At 37.2% G+C, this 22,482-nt stretch overlaps 1 protein-coding gene across 20 annotated transcripts in view; it reads right to left on the minus strand.

Moving 5' to 3' along the window:
- The window catches only part of TENM1 (teneurin transmembrane protein 1), a 780,745-nt gene that overhangs the window by 474,495 nt on the left and 283,768 nt on the right, over positions 1 to 22,482 (minus strand). For all 20 annotated transcript variants that reach the window (XM_058536663.1, XM_058536660.1, XM_058536662.1 and 17 more), the window contains 2 exons: positions 2,237 to 2,497; positions 540 to 596 (listed from right to left, as the gene is read on the minus strand). In XM_058536663.1, coding sequence (XP_058392646.1) covers positions 540 to 596; positions 2,237 to 2,497 — 318 coding nt within the window. The remainder of the gene's footprint in view (positions 1 to 539; positions 597 to 2,236; positions 2,498 to 22,482) is intronic.

Consider the following 22,482-nt stretch of genomic DNA (forward strand, 5'->3'; position numbering starts at 1 on the left):
GAAATGACACTGTATAAATGCAGGTTTACAGAGAAGAATGAACGTTTCTTTCATTTGGAGGTGTTATTTATAATTGATAACATGGATGTAGTCTAAAGCCAAGCCAGAGCATCTGAAGGAAAAGACCAAGGCCATTTGCTAGGAGGCATTGTAAAGTTATGACAGTATCTGAAATATACTAAATTAATGCCTAGAGCCATGCAAAAAATCATAGATAACATAGGAAGTCATGAGGCCAAACCCAACCCCACCTGATCTAAATTTCTGCCCCCATGCTAAATCAATGTTTCCTTATCCCACCTTAAATCATGTCCTGTCCTTCTCCCCAGCTCACCTCTCACCTCCTCTTCACCACCAACACACACACATGAAGCTTTCCAGAGGAAAACAAATCAATAAGCTGCCAACTCATCTTTGACAGGTTAATTAACCAGGCCTGTGTATTGTTTGTCAGGGGGCAAGATTCCACTTTGTGGTGTGGGTGTCAAGGATGGGGTCAGGTAACAATAATTTGTGGTCAAATATTTGAAAACACTTGCCTTGAGTAGACCCAGCTTGAGCCTCCATGTCACAACAAACAGGAGAGAATTTAAAACCTGTAATAACAAACATTTCACTAATTAATCTTTGTCCAAGTCATCTTGGATTCCTCAGTCTTCAACCCTTACCCTTCATCCAGTAGCATTCTTTTTAATAACAGGTTCAATGAAATATGATTCATATACCATAATGTTCGCCCTCTTAAAGTGTACAATTCAGTGGTTTTTAGCATTTTCACAGAGTTGTGCAACCATCAACACTATCTAACTCCAGAATACTTTTATTATCCCAAATATAGCCCCATACCTAGAATTGTGGAGCTTCATGAGGAAACTTCTTTCTTTTATTTTAATGTTTCAACCCAGCGAACTGGCTATAACTTCCTATACTAGGAGTGAGGTGAGGGAGAATAAGAAGTTTTGCAATACAGGAGATCATCTACCACACCATTTCACATAAATTTGGTCATTATTTTTCCTGTTTGACAGTTGAAGCCCAGAAAACTGTAGGGATCAGTCCACGGTCTCCTATCTTCCATCCTAATACTCTTTCACTTACATGAATATGCATACATAGATCAAATATGTTCCCTTCTCATTTCCATAATTCGCCTCCTACATTCTTAGCCAAAGTCAGCGATACATACATACATAAATGAAAATAGACTAAAATAATCAAGACCTCAAGGATACTTGGTGATATTATAAAGTGTTATGGCCTATCATTTAGAAAATTATACTCTAACTAGCGGGCAAAATGGTCATTCCTAATTATATCCTTGTAACCAATGTCCTCTATGGGCTGAAGGAGGCAGAGGAGGACAGAATAGCAAAAGCTGCAGATACAGGGCTGTTGGCCACTTTTCTGCCACCTGAGAAAATACTAATTAGCACTGCTAACAGGCCAGGCCTTTGTGGTTGTGGTAATGGGACCTATGAAGTTTAGGCAAACAGAATGATGGAGAGACTAGATTAATGTGTTTAATAAGCATTAATGTGCTTTTTATGAAAGGATTTTGTTCTTCGGTAGGGACAGAAGAACAGAAATAAAATAAATTAACCCCTTCCCAACAAATCAAAAAGACAAAACTTTTCCTTTTTTTAAAAGTTGAAAGAAAATAGTATATAATTACAATTTAATGACATTGCTGCTATTACTTATTGTCTGGCAAATGGCTGATGTTAATTTTACCTTTTGTTTTTTTTAATCATTTCAGTCTAACTTGGTTAATTTGAATCTGTCTATACACTGGACAGGTTAACCTGAATCAAAAAAGAAAGCACATACAGAATACGTTTGCTATACCGTCATTCACCTCATTGTTCATATATTGATATAAAGCCAAAATACATGAAATGAGTGCTTTCTGTAATAAATCTCACTAGTATTGCACTGGAAAATAAAGATGAAATAAAAAGTGAGTAATAAATAAGATATGCACAATGTTGCTGACTACATGCGATAATTTCCCTTGAGGGATCACCAGAAATAAAAAGTATTTTGTCTATCATTGTGAATAAGTATGTCTATTTGCCAGATACTTAGGTACATGCCTTCTCCATGGGACCCTGCTAACTTGCATTTCCACTCTGCATATTAAATGAAAGTAGGCAGACATAGGGAAGGAAAACAAATCAAAGACTAAAAACTACATTCTCTCTGGGTTTTACTTAAACAGTATAGATAGTTCTATTACCATTCTCCCCATCAGACTTCCTTTCATGGTCAGTGTCCGTCAGGGACAATGCAGAGTTGGCCCGGCTGGACAAACAGGAACTATGCTCCGATTTCATCCCCCTTATCCACATTCTCAGCGCATGGTCAGGCGAGGCAGCACCTTCAGTCTCCGTGTCCACATCAGATCCCATCTCCAGCTGGTAGCCACGCCGAGAAACGTTGTGCATATCTGTCTGGTAGCCAGAGCACAGAGTGTGAGGAGTTTCACAGAATTCCATTTCTGAGAAGAAACAAAGTTCAGAGAAAAAGTTTAGAAGTATGAAGAAATACCCGATAAAATTCTACTTTTTGTCCTCATGTCCCCCTCCCCCATTGCTAGTAAGTACATGTTTTTGCAAAGTTAGAATTCTGGCCTTTTTATTTATGGTAGCTAGGATTCTGTGCTTATTTTGCACTTCTATAGCTTAAAATTATGCTCCTGTTGATTCTTACAAGGTTCTGGAAAAAGCATGCCCAAAATAGCTTTACAGCTACAATTTTAGGTTGCACAAAATGTAATGAAATAAGTGAGTGCAGAGGAGTATAAAGTGTAGAGAGCTGTCCTTTAAAAGATAGTTCTCTTCCTGGAAGAATATATGATCTGTAGAGCACACCAATGCTTAAAATATTAAAATTATAGGCTTTTCTAAGTATTTTATACACATTAGAGCTAAGAATAAATAAGTTAATGTAAAAACTCTGAGGAAAAAACATTAAGTTTAAATATACTTTTCTGAAGCATTTTTCCTAAAACAAATTAGTCTAAACTCTAAAATTATGAGTACTTAATATCATTATTTTCCATTGTCTCCAAAGGAGTTTGAGGCTTAATTTATACTAATTATTCTGTTTCATTCATTCTTTCTGCAAATTCATTAAAAATATTCAGTTGTATATTGCACCTCAGCAATGTTTCGTGGCTTGGATTTTCCCCTCTTTTCCCCCAAGTCTTGAATCAAAATGTTTAGAATCTTACAGATGATGTAACAAATCCCCTTTTTACAACTGAGGAAAAGAAAGTCCAGAGGGTAGATGTCATTTATCCATAGCCCACGTGGGATAGCAACAGAGCCCTTTTTCCTAAAACACCCATCTGGGCATGGATTCTGCTAGACACCAATGAAGCCCCATCAACTTACTTCATGAATATCAGGCATTCAGTCTTACAGTCAATTTTGCATTCAATTATGGCAAGGTGTCAAAAAGGGGAAAAGATGCCTTAACAGTCCCTAATAAGTTAATGAAAAATGACCACATGCCAAGACATATCATCTGAAATGTCCATGTAATACTCAGATAAGGTAATCCAGGGATGTTGTACACTATACAGGATTTTCTCAAACTGACATCAGAGAAAGGGTATGTCATTTGGCCAGGAAGAAGCTTAACTGAGTGCATCTAATCCTTAGCAGATATCAATAAAATGCAAACACTAAAATGAATTTAATTCCTTAAGTACAGAAAGTACTAGAATTTAGACAGACATATACTAGAAAGAAGAGTGCAGAATATAAATATATTTTTAAAATAGCTATTTTTGTGACAAATAATTGTCAAACGAAGGTTTAACAAATCAAATCTTAATGCTTTCTACGCAGAAATAAAAGCATAATCATGTAGACCTGAAATTTATACAATGGTATAAACCAATGTTACTGCAATAAAAAAATAAATAAACATACTTAACTTGTGCAAAAAAAAAAAAAAAGCCATTAGGTGCCCAACACTGTGCTCTGTGAAACAGATATTGTAGGCAAATAAAGCTACTATAATGTATTAGGAAAACTCAATTATAAATTAATTCTTTCAGGTTTATAAGCCACTGCTGAGAATGTTACTTATGATTTCTGTGATGGATGTCTTTAAGAGTAATTCCATTTTTCTACAAAAATTTGTCTAAATTCCAAAGGAGTAATGTTTAAAAAATAGGCATGGTTTCCACTTGTCAAACATAAAACCTTATGAAACTGTGCTTCTCTTTGACATAAGGCTAAAAGTAAAAATCCATTTTGCCCAATGTAAATCTTAGCGATCTAAAATATTGTGATTGGTTAATATTCATGTCTCAACTTCAAAATGTTTCATTATCCAATCCTACTGTGCAGTTGTTGCTACAGCAGCCTGGTAATGAAATCTGCTGGCTTGAGGCTGTAGGAAAGGAATTTTATATAGGCCTGCATTCACAACTTTCTTCATTCCTCTAGATGAGTGGTTCCCAAACTTCAGCATGCTTCAGACTCACCTGGAAGGCTTGTTAAAACACAGATTGTTGTGTGTGCCCCCCAGTTTCTGTTTCTGATTCAGTATGTCTGGAGTTGGGCCGGAGAATCTGCATTTCTAACAAGTTCCCATGTAAGGCTTATGCTACTGTTCCAGGGACCACCTTTGAAAACTACTTCCCTAGAGACTTCTCTGAAGTCACTGGGAGCCAGGAAAAGGGAAGAAGTGAGAGAACAACCTATCGTGGCATTACCAAAGATTTTGCAGCAATCAGTTCTAAGTCTATTTGGAGATGCAAGAAAGAAAATATTTGAACTAGATTGCTGTGAAGTGCTCCCATTTATTTTCCATGAATTCAGGGCACTAATTAGGAAATTTGCTTTCAAAAGCACAGACTTGCATTTATTTTCACTCATACAATGGCATATGAGATGTGACTTTCCAAAGATTTTAATATGAGCCTCTGAGTCATAGTAAAGACATTCATTGGAAAAGGATGAGCAAATAATAATAAATACACAGCCAACTTGTCATTCTAAATAATAAAACACTAGATAAGGTTAAAAAAAAAAAAGATCACTGACACATGCAAGCAGAATCTCTCTTTGTTAAGGAGATTTTTTTTCTCATTCAAAAGGAAATTTGAACATGAATTTGTTCCCTTCTAAAGAAATATAGTATAATATGATAAAAAAAATTGCATAAAATTTCTATTGGAACTATACTCTGATTTTAATATAAAGACCAAACCACAAATTCTCTAAATATAGTCAGATAAAAGTATACTTCCTTGTCAATATATAATTAGAAAAAGTAACAATCCAAGTAAGCTATCAGTTGCACTTTTTTTTTAATGTTAAAGCAAAAGGAAAAAAAAGAAGGAAAGAAAGGAAAAAATTCACAGTAAGTGATATTCATTGAACTGCCTCACTTCCCTTTCTTGATATCAGTGTTATCATTATAAATTATTTCCTTAAATACACAAAGCCTTAGTGGTGTTCAAAATTCCCATAGGATGCATTTTCTATAAAGCACTTATGATGCACTTTAACTGATTGTTTTTAGCCTCGCACATATAACTTTGTTACCTAAAATACAACATATTCCCTAGAGAAGATAAAGTTCAGTTGGATTTATTATAGATCTATTCTTACCAAAAAGCTAGTCACAAGAGAAATGTAAGTACAATCTTAGGATATCTAAGATTTAAATGGATAGACTGGGACCATGAGAAACTACATTTCGAGAGTAAACAGATATAGATGAAGCCAAGTGAATGATGTATTTGGGGCCTCATAAAAGTGTATTTAATTTTTACTGTAAGGAAAATCTATTTTGCAGCCCTGCAAGAGACAAAATCTGAGCAGAGTAATAAAGAGGAGATCCAATTTTTAAAATGGGCAAGAGATTTGAAGAGACATTTCATAAAAAAAGACATAGGAATGACCGATAAGCAAATGAAAAGATGCTCAACATCATTAGTTATCAGGAAAATGCAAACTACTAAAACCACAGAGATACCACTACAGACCCACCAGAATGACTAAAATAATTCTGACCACACCAAGTGTTGAAAAGTATGTGGAGCAACTATTTACACTGCTGGTGAGCAAGTAAAATGGTATAACCACTTTGGAAAACAGTTTGGCAGTTTCCTAAAAAGGTAAAGCTGTACTTAACAAGAAAGCAATGCCCTGTTGGACATTTATCCCAAAGAAATGAAAACTTCTGTCCATACAAAAATCTGTGCAAGGTTGTTCATAAGCTTTATTCATACCAGCTAAAAAGTAGAAACAACCCAAATGTCCATGAATAGCTGAAAGGATAAACCACCTGCGGTATATCCACAAAATGGAATACTATTCAGTCCTAAAAAGGAATGAACTAGTGAAATATAACGAGATGCAGGGACCTCAAAATAATTATGCTGATTGAAAGAAGACTGACAGAATGCCTACATACTGTATGATTCCATTTAAATAAAATTCTAGAAAATGCAAATCAATCTATAGTGACAGAAAGTAGGTCAGTGGCTGCCTGGGGAAGAGAGCGAGGGAGAGATGGAGAAGAAAATGGCACAAGGAGACTTTTGGGATGATATAAATGTCTGTTATCCGGATTGGGGCAATAGTTTCACAGGTGTATACATGCCAAAGTGTATCATATTGTACACTTTAAGTATGTGTAGTTTATTGTACTTCAATTACACCTCTATAATTTTTCTTTAGTGGATTGTATACTACCAGATAGTGAGACAGTGAGGAGACTGGAGAATCAGTCAATTTTCATAGGTGGAACCAAGGGACTCTGAGCTAGAAGGAGGCCCTTCCCTTTTCCTCCTAGTGGAAAAAAGCACACATAATATGAACAAAGAGGTAGACAAAATCTTGCTTATATCTAAGCCAAGAGGCAATCAAGGCTAACTGATGCATGATTTCTCAGTGATCCTCTAGGGAGCACTTTTTTCCTAGGAACATAACAGTTGAAAGCCAAATTTACAGGGGAATCTATGGATGAAATTGATCATTAATGAGCTTTCAGCAGGTAAGGGAACATTCTGTAGTTGGGGATCATGAGACTAAGTTGAGTGAATTTGGCACATAGGATTACTTTAGGCCTCTATTAATGCCGATAAATTAATAATTTTTAAAAATGCTATGAAATACTTAATAAAATGAACCACTGTATTTTCTGTCTGAATCTAAGGATTGATCTTCGAGTGTTCAGCACAGAGAAGTCATTTATCAAAACTTGAAAAGGAAAGTAATAGTTATCTAGATCAGCGTTTTTCTAGAAATGCCATTTCTGAGTTTCTAATAAGCTCAAGACTTTATTTTTCTGAAAATTCTACCCACCTATACTTCCTGTAGAAAGTGAGCTTTAAGGCATCACACTCCAAAAAATGGGAGGTCAAAAGCTTGATTAATCTTAGCCATGACCTGAGTGATTTGGGATATAACTTCTAAACTGTGTAGTCCATTTTCAAAATAAAGAAGAGAGAAAGGGGATAAAATTATTAGTTTTAATTACTGTGACTTACAACAAGCCTTATGGATTATATGCAAAAGCAGGTATTACTAATTACCCATATGGTTTCTGGATAAGTCACTTGACATCTTGGAGCCTCAGTTTCCTGTAAAATGTTCAAGTCCAACTAGAAATAAATCTCTAGGTAACTCCCTTGTTCTAAAATTCTGTAATTATAACTTGAGACTTATGGCAAAATGTGGAATGGTTAATACTTTCAAATGGGAAAAGAATTAGTGATTTTATGAATCAAGGTGCTATTCATACATGTATTGTGAAGGATAATCACACACGTTAGCTAAATAAGGTCTTGAGTCATGATTACAAGTCTTGCTATATTGAAGTATTGATACAGCCTAGGTATCCATTGTGAATTGCGAGATTATTATTGAGCATGTAAAATATATCATGTAAAAAATCAACTGACTAAATGGTTACTCATCAAACATAAAATTATCAGTTTATAAACATGGCTATTGCAAACAGTACTCTACGGCATACTGAATAAAAATTCACACAATTAAAAAATATTACTGACCCACTAATAATTCATTACTGGCTCCAGGAAAAAATACAAAGGATTATTATAGTCTTAAGCAAGAAGCACAAAGAAAGAAAGAAATGAGCAACACCAGACAGAAGACAAGTAATTTTCACTACTAGGTACCATTTTGTATTTCTCGGTTTGGGGGCTTTGAAAAGAAAATGATATCAAATTGTCAAACAAATCGGTTCATGTAAACTTACTTAAACAGAGCACCACTGAACACCCACTCAATTTCAAGTCAAGAAAACATAATAAAATAGACTTCTTTGATTTCTCTTAGTCTTAGAAAATTAGCCCAATTTAATTTCCTCTTGTCTTTGTGAAAAAGGTTTATCAAGTGCACAGTACTATACTAGGCACTGAGTGGAGTAAGTTAGAGGACAATGCCATGTCCTTCGGCGAGTTCCACAGAGAGCCTTTTTAAAGGTCCAAATGACAACAAAGTAATAAAGACATACCACCCAGACATGACCTTTATTTTTCTGCTGAGGGCTCATCAGCCTTTTCTGGGGCACAAGAGTGAGAGATGGAGTGCTCCCACACGCAAGTCTGGAGGCTGTGGTTATCAGAGGACTTAAAGAAAATAACTAAACTTCCTGCAGCCTAATCTCCCCCCTCACAGTTCCAAACGCACCCATTATCTCGGTACTCAGGACCTATCAATTATGCCTTATTTAATTTTCAAGATTTCTCCATCTGTCAGGATAGTGAAAAGCACAGCAAAAAATCTGGGCCGAGTTAAAAGCCTGATGTATAAACATTCATGCTTTGTGACCAATATTGGCTAACTGGAGCCATGCCAGAACATAGTTAAAAGACCATGTTAATGTCAAAAAGGATGCTCTCAGAAGTACAGTGAGTTGCAAATCTGTAAAAATGGCTCAAACCAGAGAAAGACACAGCATTATAGCACAAAGTCAAAAGTAAGGGAGATGAGGTAGGAACTTGGTAGAAATCAAAAGGGACTCCAACCATATTTGGAGACAGATGAAAATATCCTTCCGCAATCTAAGAAGGAAGAAAATTTGATGTGGGAATATGCAACTTCTGTCTATTTCCTTGAACTAATATTCACTTTAGTGCAGGGCCCCATTCAGACTGTATTCACGTAAGATGGGAGAACTTGCTCTGAAGCTAACTCAGACAGCAGTTACCACTACAATGAAAAAGGAAATGCCTGCTCTACAACCTTCATAACAAGAGTCTGGAAAAAGAATCAGGGACTAGAAAAGATGGTGGGAGGTCCTGGACTTCAACAGAAATTTAGATCAAGGAGAACCTCTGCTGGTTCCCTTTATTTCAACATTTGAAATGAGACAGAGACTTCCTGTCCTAAATGAGAAATTTTCAGGGCTACTGAACACTGAAAATGCATGGTGCTCAATGGCCCTAAAAATTTCTCATTTCTTACCTGTCTTGGTCCAATTTTCTGGCTGTTCATAACACTCTAGAGCCTGAATCCTTACTGATCACTGTGGTCTTCCAGGTATACATCTGTATTTTTACTATGTTCACTAAGCATGTGAAGTTATTTTTTAGTGTGTGTGTGTGTGTGTGTATGTGTTAACTTTAAACTGCATTAATCTGCAGCACAATTCTATCTAGGGAAGCGAGACTAGGGAGCTAAAGAGTTAAATGACCACTAAAAACACCTGCGTATGCTTCAAACATATACTCATAAAGGCAATGTGACTTCTATAACATTCTACACTAATCTGTAAGCATTTATTTTGTGACGAATGAGTCAAGATGCCAAGATAGAACTGTGCAGCAGTCAGTGTCCACGAAGAACTACTGAATAAACTACATTCTACTCCATTAGGGGATTCTTCTTGTCATCTTTCAAAGGTGCCTTATTTATTTTTGCCTCTGTATTTTTGGACATATTGTGCCAACCACCTGGAATATCTCCCTTTGATTTTTCACTAATTTCTAATATCCAGCCTGTGTCAGTGCATTCACAAAGTCTTCTCCAACTTTCCTCTCCCCACTCCCAATAATCTTACCCTTCCCTATAGCATTGCTAATCTTTACTACCTAGTTTTATACCTGATTGTATATTTCTTTTTTATCTACATGTATATCATCAGTATTACCTCCTGAATTAGACCTCCAGATCCTATAGTGTTTTCTAAACTTTTGGTATCTCTCAAAATCAAATAAAATAATTTCTGCAAAGTGTTGTATGATCTATGAAAGACTATATAAATATGAGGTAGTATTGCCATCCCTTCAGGCCCTAAATAATTCTAGGGAAAGAGTGATCATTAAATACCAATGTTTTAAAGTCAGCAGTTAATATGAAATCACTCTTGGAAGGGTTAAATTCTTGAATACAATTCTGACACATGAGATGACTTTGCTTAACATAAAACAATGCCTACTAATGCAAATTGAAAGATTGTTATTTCAGTAAATTAGCTATGTGCATTTCAAATAATAGATGCTCCACAAATTTGGCAAGAAGAGAAAGACAGCAGCCCACTGGTTGTGGATTCAGGAAAAAAAAATTATAGTCACATTAGAGTAATAGAGAACAAGTTCTCTGTATCGTCTTCTCACTAAAATAGTCTCACAAAGGAAACTGTCCTCACTGTGCTTTTTGCCCTAATGAATTGGGAAATGACTCCCTATTAAAATTCTTCAAAATAGACCCTAGGGTATAGAACTGAGAGGCTTTTACTGAAACCAGTCACAAAGCCTTGGTAAAAGACAATCTTTCAGCTGACTTGAATCAAAACTTCCTTTGTCCTTCTCATCAATCAGATTCATCCCATATACCAGATAAAAATTATCATCTTTGTAAGTCTGTAGAATGTCCTAGAGTGAGTAGGAGGCTCCTCTGAGAAACTCTGTTTTCATGAACTCACAGAATATTTTTTTTTTTAGATAGAAGAAACTCTCCAAATGGGCAAAAGTTATAGAAAGAACTCTTAGGACACTCATCAGGGACTTTTGAATTGAATTTTGAATTCTATTTACAGAAAAACATTAAATTCTGGGGAACACTTCTACTTCTAGTCAAGACGGGGTGACAAGGACCAAATTTACTCTCCTGCCTGAAACAACAACCAAAATCAGACAAATATATGAAACAATGGCTTTCAGATACTGGGTGCCAGAGGACAGTTATCCCCGAGATATGGAGAACAAATGAGATGAGCCCTGTGATTGCCCCAGCTTCCTGTTGGCAAAGAATTTCCGGGCTTAGGCACAGGGAGGGAGAACAGAGGTGGATCCTGGCAGTCTCTCTGAGTTGAGGAGACAGAACTGGTAGTCTAAGAAGGCCAAGACAGCTAGAGTTTGTAGTACAGAGTACCAAAGAGGAGAGAGCTGCACAGAAAGAGAACTCCAGAGATCTGCAGAGGGTTCCCCTGGATACACACTGAGTCCTGAACAGCACATACATGCAAGAAAACCACCTGAGACTGGAGAAAGAACCACCCAAAAGGATTAAAGGAAACAACTTTGAATCTGAAACAGGGCTGGAAATAGTTCCTGTTCTTAACAGCCAGAGTGAAAACCTCATAATTCATGGGCACTGAGTAGAGTACACAAAAAAGTTTTTGTATTCCTATATATATTATTGAACTTTGTTCTGGTATGTGGTCAATACTTGGCAATAGTTTTATCCTCTTGGGTCTTGCTACTAAGCTTTGTTAGGTGAGTTAAGAGCAACGTTTGCTCTAGGGCTAATTAGACCTTCATGTCTTATAAAGTTAAACATACACCTAACCATATGATCTAACTATTCCACCCCTCGATATTTACCCAAGAGACATGAAATCATGTGTCCATACAAAGACTTGTACACGAATGTTCATATCAGCTTTATTTATAATAGCCAAAAGTTGGAAACAACTCAGCCATAAACAGGCAAATAAATGCAAACTCCGGTATATCCACACAATGGAATGCTATTTAGCCATAAAAAAGAATGAACTATTGATAGATCCAACAACATGGATAAATATCAAACTATGCTGAGTTAAAAAAAAAAGCTAGTTAAAAAATCTACATAGGGCCAGCTCTGACAGCCTAGTGGTTAAAGTTCCATGCACTCCACTTCAGCAGCCCGGGTTTGGTTCCTGGTCACAGAATCATACCACTTGTCTGTCAGTAGCCATGCTGTGGTGGTGGTCACACAGAAGAACTAGAAGGACTTACAACTAGATTATACAACTATGTACTGGAGCTTTGGGGAGGGAAAAAAAAAAAGAGGAAGACTGGCAACAGATGTTAGCTCAGGGTGAATCTTTCCCAGAAAAAAAAAAATAAGTCTACATAGTGTATGCTTCCATGTATGTAAAACTCTAGAAAATGCAAACTAATCTATAGTCACAGAAAGCAGATCAGTGGTTGCCTAGGAGCAGGGTAGGTGGGGAGTGGTAGAGAGAAAAGCATTACAAAGGGGCAAGAGGAAACTTTTGGGGGTAATAGATGTGTTTACTATGATGATTGTGGTGATGTTGTGATGGATATATACATTTGTCAAAATTTACCAAATTGCACCCTATAAATAGGTACAGTTCATCGTATATTAATTATACCTTAACAAACAAGTTTTTAGAAACTAGAGGGAGAAAACAAGAATTTTTTCTGCTTGCCTAATTTAAATGTCCCAGTTAAACACTGGGAGCAATGAAACAAAGTAACACGATTGGTAGGACTGAAAAACCACTCTGTGGTTTCACAAACTGCCATGAATGAGGGAAATGACATGAATTGCTCTTGACTTGTCTGCCATTTTGTCTTCACTCCAATGGAATCAGATGGGCTTCAATTCTGGACCCTGAAATTCCTGAATGTTTAGATCATTGTAGACTGATACTAACACAATCAGCAAATTAGATTTGATCCAAATGGCGCAGGAAGGATTCATGGGCCAATCTGGGTTCAATCATCAAGTACCGTGACAAACCAGGTGGACTCAATACCAGTAACACACATGTGCTATTTCCACCTTAACAAGCTAGTTGCCTTTGTTTTATTCTATAACTACAGATTTCTATCATAATCCTGGCTAATCATTCTGGCCAAATGTATGTTATTTGTTTCAAAGAAGACTAGATGAGAAGATATGGCTAACTCAGTGCAAATGCAGCCCTACTATTTAAACAACCCTTAAAATCTACTTCTCAACAATGGGAGGTTAGTAATGTCCCCTTTGTTTACCACTAATTTCTGCAAAAGCTCTTTAGTAGCATTGTGTATATACAGTAATGGCAGAATGGATTATTATACGGAAATAGTAGCATAGAAGTCAAACACTCTAGTAATTAGGACCAGTCTTGACCTCACTGTGAAGTATAGTAGATCTGAACTGATGGAATTATTTTTTGAGAGTTGTGTTTACATTACAGTCCTACTAGTACAAACATATTTAGAAAGAAAGGCCATTCTTTATTTGCTGTGGAAATTGGGAAACTAACCTACCTCAGTTACCACAAAATTCACTTGTAACTGACAAAGTACAAGGTTTTAAACTTAACCACTTGGACTAGTAGTTCTGATTTCAAAGCACACATTTTCCAGTCCTAGGGCACAAGTGGATGGAGGTCAAGGTACCAAGAAACATGCAATTTTACATATTAAAAAAAAGAAAGTACATTCAAATGTGAATTTAGCATCTTCTATGTACCAGGCCCTGAAACATCCATTATTCTATTTAATTCTCACAGTATGCCCTGTGAGAAAGGTTATTATTATCCATATTTTTCAAATAAAGCAACTGAAGCTCGAAGAGAGATTAAGCATATTGTCCAAGGCCACATAGATACCAAGTGGCAAAGCTAACCGGGAACAATTTTAACACTAAGCCCTAATCTCTGTATACAGTATATGAAGTTATAAGTAGCACATTCAAATTCACAGCCTAGTTCTCCTCATTTGTGCAATGTGCATGTGGCTGATGCTAGAACTTCCTGCTTCTCGCCTCCCAGGTTTCATTCAGCTCGCTACTGTTTCCATCTGGATTTTCACAGCCGGTCGCCAAAATACTTTGAGGGATATGGCAGCTGGGAGACAATGGGCATTTCCTTTGTCACTGACAGTACAAAAAAGAGACCCTTGAAACGATGCATATATTAGCTTATTGTTCTTGTCTGAGTTTAATGTATTTTTCTACCTCCTTTTGAAGTATTTTTCCACTTTGTACTAATTCTTCTGGATTCACTTAAACAGCGTCATGTCACTTTGACTCACTGGAAATAACAGTGATATTTTCGAGCATATTCTGTGCTTCCAGACAACACAAACAACATCTGTGTCTACAGGCAGACAAATAAAAGCAAATGTTGGCCTCTTCTGTGTTTAAGTTCCCTAGCTCACAGCAGCTGCCTTGAGGAGAGTTTTGAAAGTATTTAACAACATTAACAAAGATGAGAGGAACATTATTCATTGGGAAATGTGTGTTGGGGTATTACCTCAGCACATTATCACCCAGCCAGAGGAGATAATCAGATCAAAATTGGGGGCATTTCCTGTTTACAAAGTAGCATTACCATCTCAGGCTAAATAGATTGAGCCTAAATCTGTGATATACATTAAGAATTTTACATGTATCACAGCTCTCAGCTAAAGGCTTTGAGTTGAAAATATTCTACAGTTTCTGATTAAATATGGAGGAAGATTTTTCTTTGTTTTAAATTTATCAAGGAGGTATGAAATTAGATAAAGGCATGCTTCTCTTTAGCTATCATTTAGTGCCTACACTGCAGGTGATTCTACAAAATGCATTTTCCAAAACCTCTTAAAGCTAGAGAGCAAATACAAACAGCGACAACAACATTAGTGCTTTTGAATTGGAAATTTATATGGCCCAATTCCTTATTAACATTGCCCTAAACATTTAACTCGAACAAGCAAATGAACATTTCAAGCACTTAACAAACAATAGACAATCTATATACGTGAATGCTATCGTGCTCATTTTACAGATTTTGGAAAGATGTGCAGGTCAAACAACCTACGAGGATTACCCAAGGACATTAATGATCTATAGGACAGATGTAACACGAGTCTACACAATGCCTGAACGGTTGACTCCATTCAGTCCCCAAATCATCACCTCGGGGGGGGGAAAACACCTCAAATAAACAGCCAAACAGTGATCTGATGTTATATTGACAACACATCTGCTTGGCTGAATTTTCACTTTCGACATAGTTGCTTGGCTCTGTCACTGGTCCCAGGGTTTGTCCTAGGCATGATTCTAAAGTCGTTCTGTTCTTTTTGCCCATCCACTTATCCTTTAGTCTCTCTCACTCCATACCTAGCATCCATTATTTTTATGGTGTCACTTCCTTGTCTAGAATTCCTACCTCCATTTGTTTATTCTCCCCTTCTTGCTCGAATGCTCCTTTCTGTAGCCAATCATTTCAAAGCACAGCACTGTGCTAGCAAATTTGACAAATTCAAGCTAGGTTTAGTATACTTGCTCTTCCCAAGCTCATGCCAAACTATATATGATCATTTTTAATAGAGCACTTTCATCCTTAGTTTTCATGCACTCAGTTGACTAGTTATTCAATAAGCACTTATTAAGCACCTACTGTGTGATATGCACTGTGACACGATCCAGGCAGATGAGAAAGAAGGAAAAAAAGACATATCCTCTGCCCTTGAAGGGCTGACAATCTAGTGCAGACATGGAAATGATGACAGGACAAGGAAGTCAGTGCCATGACAAATGTATGCATCAAGGGCTGTGGAGTCCAAGGGAAGTGAGGGACTCCTCCTGCCTGGAAGACTGAGAATGGCTTCAGAAAAGAGATGATACTTTGAGCTCCATCTCAAAGGATGAATATAGCTCTAGCAAGTTAAAAAAAGTGGTAAGAGCATTTCTAGCAGAGAGAAGCATGTGTTCAAAGGCAAAGACATGTGCAAGGGAATAGTGAATTCAAAGAATAGTGAATTGTTTTCTGTGTCTGTACTATAGGTGTATGGGTACGGGAGCCAGTTTGCAAAGGGCCTTATATGCCATGATAAGGAACTGAGTCTTATTTGTCTCGAATTATATCCCACGCTGCTTACTATTCCTATACGTAAGGGCTCCAGAGTCATTAATCTACAAACAACTGAATTTTAAGAATTTTTCAGAAATCTACAAAGCAGCCTGGAAATTCTAGGACTCTGAGTTTTAATCCAGAAAAATAAGGAAATTCATTTTTAAGCAAATATTTATTAACCATATAATGTGGCAGGCATTGTTCCAGGTACTAGAAAAAAAGCAACGGACACAACAGACAAAAATCCCTGCCATCATGGGGCTCATATTCTAGTTGGAATAAATTTGCAGTAATGGTGTTCAGACCAAACTCTATTAGAATCACACAGATTTGTATCTGTATATTAATCTGTTGCATTATTGTCTGTGTATTGCATCTGCGTATTAATTCAGGGTCCTTCCAGAGGCTTCATTAAACCTTGAGTATATGAAAGCAGTGACACAGAAATTACCGTCTTGTAACAACTGAAATCTATTACGTGAAAACAATGTCTTCTGTGCATCCTCCATTAGGGAAGGTGAGGACCCTGGGAAGCTATGCTGAGATATGCTGCATTTGGCTCTGCTATATGTGTTCACTTTGCTTCCAAAAAGATTTTTGGCTAAATACTTGGGAGTTTAAGATAATCTTGAGGGTAGGGAAGGGAGAGGGAGGGCAGCCTTCAGTGATGGGACTTGGTAGTGGGGAGGAAGAGAAAAATTGATTTACACCACAGTTTATCTATAAAATTATAAGCAGATCACTGTTCTACTAGATGATATATAATCAATAAATATCCATTCTGGATAGGGTGTCCTATATAAATGCCAAGTAATATTTCCTCTAAGAATTTCAAGTCTGGGCACGGTTATTTAAAACAGTCCATTTGTGAACAGGTTAATTTTACTATTAGGCTAAAATTATAGAAAGATAACTTTCATTCATCTAGGAAATCAGTTTTATTTCTTAACCTACATAAAATTCAAATGGGCCTTAGGAGAAGTGTGAAAAGAAAACTAACTAGAAAGGCCATTTTGAATTCTAATTATTCACATATGAAATTGAAATATATATATTGTCTACTGGTATGTTAAAAATACCACTAGATTCCAAGGCCACATTTCAATAAAAAAGCTTTGTAAAATTCTTATTGTAAAATAAGAATTACTAGAATAACTTAAGTATAAAATTGGACTCACTGGTATGTAAAAGTTGGAAAAACATATATCATAAATTTTTTTTACTCCTACTATTCATTCAAAAGAGATACTGGATTTTTATAAGCAGAAATAGCAACTTACATCTACTATACATTTATGTACATTTCCAATGTGATTCCATAAATAAATATTTCATTAACATAAATAAAGAAAAAAATTCCACACCCCTTCCCAAGGCTCTTCATGTTAAAAAAGAAATATCCTAGTTCTTTTGGTGAGATGACAGAAAACTACTTAGTGTTCAGAGAAATATTAGTGTGGGGTGACTAGGGCGCTGTTAAAGTAACTGGAGGAAGTAATATACTGAAAGCAACCCCCACTAGTTTGAAGAGTTAATGTGCTTCTCTCCTCTAAAATGAGTGATTTCTTTTTACTTGTCAGCAACATAATGACCAATGCATGGCACACACCATGAACAATGGGTCTTCTTAATAAAAATGATTAATAGGCACCCATGTATGTACATATATCCACATGTTCACATGACTTAACACATTGTGATTTTCAGCCATACCTTAATTATGCTTTGTGAAACACAGGAGATTGGCTCCACTAGAATGTTCTCTAAAGCCAGGGCCAAGCTCCAGCCAGGGATAAAGAGGACAAATTGATGGCTGATCTCTGAAGTAGAGAATGGCAGGAAATCCTATTATAGAAAAAAGCACGGAGAAGCAGGCATATGCTTTTACTAAATTTTGTATTCACTAATTTGTCACCTCTCCTTAGCCACTGGATGTCATATTAAATTACAGTACCTTCTGATTCCTACCAAAATAACAACAACAACAACAACAACTAACAGTTATTCTAATGCTTACCATGTGCCAAACACTGCTATGCACTTCACATACATTATGCATTTAATCCTCATAATAACTCTGAGGCAGGTATTAGTATTACCCTGATCAACAACTGAGGAAACTGTGACTTTGAAGAGGTAAAAATACTTGACTAGAGTCACCACTGCTAGTAAGAGGTGAGTCAAAATTCAAATCCCAGTTGTCTGTGTTGAATACCTTTTGGTTCTACTACTTCGTAGCAAGAAAGGCTGTGCATTCACTTTGCTACAGGTAAAATGAACTCCTACTGCATGTATCACTGGTGATGGTAGTGAGGGATAGCCTAATCTAACACGGTCTCTAATTTCAAGAAACTTAATCCCTAATTGTGAGAATAAGACATATTCACATATACGTGGTGGAGTATATAACTGGAGCCTAATGAATGGTCCAGGCAATAAGTACTAAGAGAGATCCCAGAGAAGAGGAAGATCAGAATGGGAAAAATGAGTCAGTGCCATGTCATGGCAGTAGTAGATTAAGCTAGGAGTTAATGAATAGGTAAGGTTTGTATGAGCAGAAAGAAGAGTTTAGACCCCAGTACCATGCTCCAGATTTGTATATCCAACTATTCATCTGTCATCTAACTTAGATGTTCAAAAGGCATCTCAAATGAAAAGAAAATGTCCAAAGCTAATATGATTATCATTGCCTCCAAATCTGATCCTCCTCTTGACATCACCTTTCAGTGAATGGAACACCATCCACCCATTTGCACTAGCCAGAAACCTAGGAGGAGTCATTCCCCCATATTCAACACAACACCAAATCCTGCCATTTTTATCTCCTGACTATACCTTGAGCCTATCTTTCCTTTTCCACTTTCGATAATCTCTGGCCTAGATGACTGCAATAACCTAACTTGTCTTCTTGCCTCTAATCTTGTTCCCCTCTAGTCCATTCTCTGCATAGCCACCAAAAGTATGATAAAACTAATCACATCAACCCTTTTCAAAATGTTCCTGCCATAGTTTAGGAAAAATACCAAAATCCTTAATCTGCTGTAGAAAGCCCTACATGACCTGGCTCCCTGTCTATTCTCTAGCCTCTTACTCTTGCTCCAGCAACACTGTGCTTCTTCCAGTTTCTCAAAGGCGCCATCTTCCTTTTCACCTCATGACATTTGTGCGTATTGTTCCTTCTTCTACTTCCCACTCACTCCTGTCTCTTTACTCCATACTTGGTTAATTCCTTCTTATCTTTCAGATTTCAGCTCACTTCCTTGCCCCTCCAGACCAGATTACGTCCTTCTTTCTCCATAGCACTTACCACATTTACCATTTTAGAATTACTTATACAATTATGTAATGACTGTCTAACACCACCAGAATGTAAATTCCTTGAGGGCAGGGGCCATGTCTGTCTTGTTCGCCACTGTATAGCCAGTATCCAAAACAACTTTTTATACATAGAATCATCAACATATATTTGGTGAATAAAGGAGTGCATTGGGAAAGCATTCTAGGCAAAGATAGTAGCATAAGCACACAGAGAGGAATGAAGATGCCGAATCTAAAGGACTGATGATAGCATGACAGGAGCCTCAGCACAGGGTTCTTTGATCAGTAGATACATTAGTCTGGCTGGATTAGAGAGTTCATATAGAGGGTGAAAAGGAAGATAATATTGGGAAGGAAGATTGTGAAGTACCTTAACTAATTAGACAAGTATTTCAAAATTTATTCTATAGACAATAGAGAACAACTGAAGGCTTGAGGTGGTTCAGAACTGCCTATCAGAATCTGCTGCTATTTCAATTGCTCATGTATTCTCCATTTCAGCCTAGTGCTTCCAAATACCTGTTCCTACCCTGAGTATCTCTAGACCATCTACGTTTGGAGGGGTTCCTGCCCAATGGAAATGGCACATATTTGAATGACTGGCTCACAGTGATTCCTTCAGTGGCCATGTCTATACTGCATTCTCACTTCTTTGAAGAGATCACTCTTTTTATCCCCATTTTAGACTTGTGATCTGAAAAGAAGCTCCTACCTTTGTATTGCAGTCTTAGCCACAGCGATTGTTCAAAGGATGGACACCTGATCCAGTCTGGGCCAATCATAATACCCCACCCCCCTGTCCACAGGGATTGGTCCAGATATTGATATGGGACATAGGTCAGGCCAATCCAGGTATATACTCAAGTTTTCTTTCTTCATTTTTCAAATGTTTACTGCAAGTAGGCAGAAGAGGATTCTTTCCTTTCAGTCAGCTAGGTAGGCTATAAGGTTGACAGCCCAGAGCAGGCAGCAGCAGCCAGATTTCCGACTTGTACATAATAAAGCTTACACACACACAGAAGCTTTAGGAGTCTTGACAGTGTTCAAGTTCATGTTCTAGACTGTGTTCCAGCTTTGCCTAAGATCACATTCATCTTGTTGACTGGTTATATGAGCTAAAAAAATTTCTTTTTTTCTCTTAAGCTAGTTGGAGTTGGGTTTCCATCATTGTAATCTGAGTCCTGACTACTAAAATAGTCAGAGGAAATAGTCTAGAGTTGGATTTGGAAAATATCTTTCTTTTTCTTTTTTTTTTTGCTGAGGAAGATTCACCCTGAGCTAACATTTGTTGCCAACCTTCCTCTTTTTGCTTGAGGAAGATTATCCCTGAGCTAACATCTGTGCCCATCTTCCTCTATTTTGTACGTGGGACGCTGCCACAGCATGGCCGCTGGTGCACCAAACTTAACCAGTAGGCCACGGGGCCAGCGCCTGGAAAATATCTTGATGGTCAAGTCTCTGCTAATGGATGTTTGTATCTCATTCCTTAACCCCACACAGACTTACTGATTCCTGTTTTTTGACTTGGATTTTCAACTGTCCTTGAGTATATCACCTGTACATCCCCAAGACCAAGAGGAGAACCTGTTTCATAATTAGTGCTTAATAACTATCTATTGAATTGAATTTTGATAGATTCCTCCTATAGGTTTTTAATCTTCTTACCTCTTCATCTCCAATATGCCCTGTTTATATGCTTTCCCTGCTAGCTCATCACTCCCTATTTTGCTGCCTCTTGATACGATTCAACTCTTGGACACCCTTATCTAATTCATTCACTCTCTGTGCACTCATTCATTCTCTGCTTTTTCCTAGTACATTCACTAGCTCATCTGGCTTTCTCACCTTCATCAAATAAAATAAAGTTGCTTGGCCATGACTTACTCAACACTCTTCCATGGTAGCCAGGTAATGTACAGGCTCAGAGCTGTTTACACTCTGACATCAGCTCTGCCCTAGGAATGAAATAGAAAGAGAACACCTAGCTCATAAGATTTGGAATCAATTTCAAATCCTACTCTTGATGCTGGTTTCTCAGTTCAGGTTAACCAAACAGAAATTTTGTCTACATTCTTCCTTCTTTCCATCCAGACTCCCTGGCCTGAGTTTCATATCCTAGCTAAGGCTGTCTCTGAAGTATGGGAATTGATATTTGCATGTAAGAATTAGGAAGAGGAAGACAACTTAATGAAGATGATGAAAAGTTGAGTCAGAGGGCTGGCCCCACGGCTTAGCGGTTAAGTGCACACGCTCCGCTACTGGCGGCCCGGGTTCGGATCCGGGCGCACACTGATGTACCACTTGTCCGGCCATGCTGAGGCTGCGTCCCACATACAGCAACTAGAAGGATGTGCGACTATGACATACAACTATATACTGGGGCTTTGGGGGGAAAAAAAAAAGTTGAGTCAGAGAGTAGCCAGTTTTCTAACAGAAACAAGAAAAAGTGTCATGGTAGGGCTCTAAGCCTGAAGAGAAATTCCAAGAAAAATAAACCATCCATTGCCTATCCATGCAATTTCCTTAGAAACAAAAGCAAAAGAGGCCTTACTCAAGTCAATATCAAGGAAGAGAAAGGAACTGACATTCAGTGAGGGCCTACTTTGTGCCAGACACTGTGCTAAGAGCTTTACCTATATTTCCCATTTAAAGATATAATCATCACAATGACTTAGAGAGATAGGCATTATTAACTTTTTTACAGATGAGAGAACAGGTCAAGTTAAGTAACATTTCCAATTAAAAAAGAATGGAGCTAGAATTTGATCATAGATCTGTTTGACTCTAAAGTTTGTTCCTGTCTAGCCTGGGTAAACCAGATCTTCAAGTACCTACACTCCAGCCACACCTATGCTATTGATTATTTGAATATTGTCCTTACATTCCCACTTTTGTGCTCAAGTGATTCTTTTCCATAGAAAGTTCAACCTCTCTATATCTGTTGAAAATTCTAATCATTTATCAAGGTTCAGTTCAAATCATCTCTTTTCAAAGCCTTATTCTGGCCAGTTAGTCTAACCCTCCCCCAGATTCCACAGTCCTCTATTTAGACTTATATTTTAATACTCATTATTTTTTTTTAAACTTTATTTATTTATTTGTCCC

Source organism: Diceros bicornis, chromosome X, assembly GCF_020826845.1.
Source record: "Diceros bicornis minor isolate mBicDic1 chromosome X, mDicBic1.mat.cur, whole genome shotgun sequence".
NCBI classification, from domain to species: domain Eukaryota; kingdom Metazoa; phylum Chordata; class Mammalia; order Perissodactyla; family Rhinocerotidae; genus Diceros; species Diceros bicornis.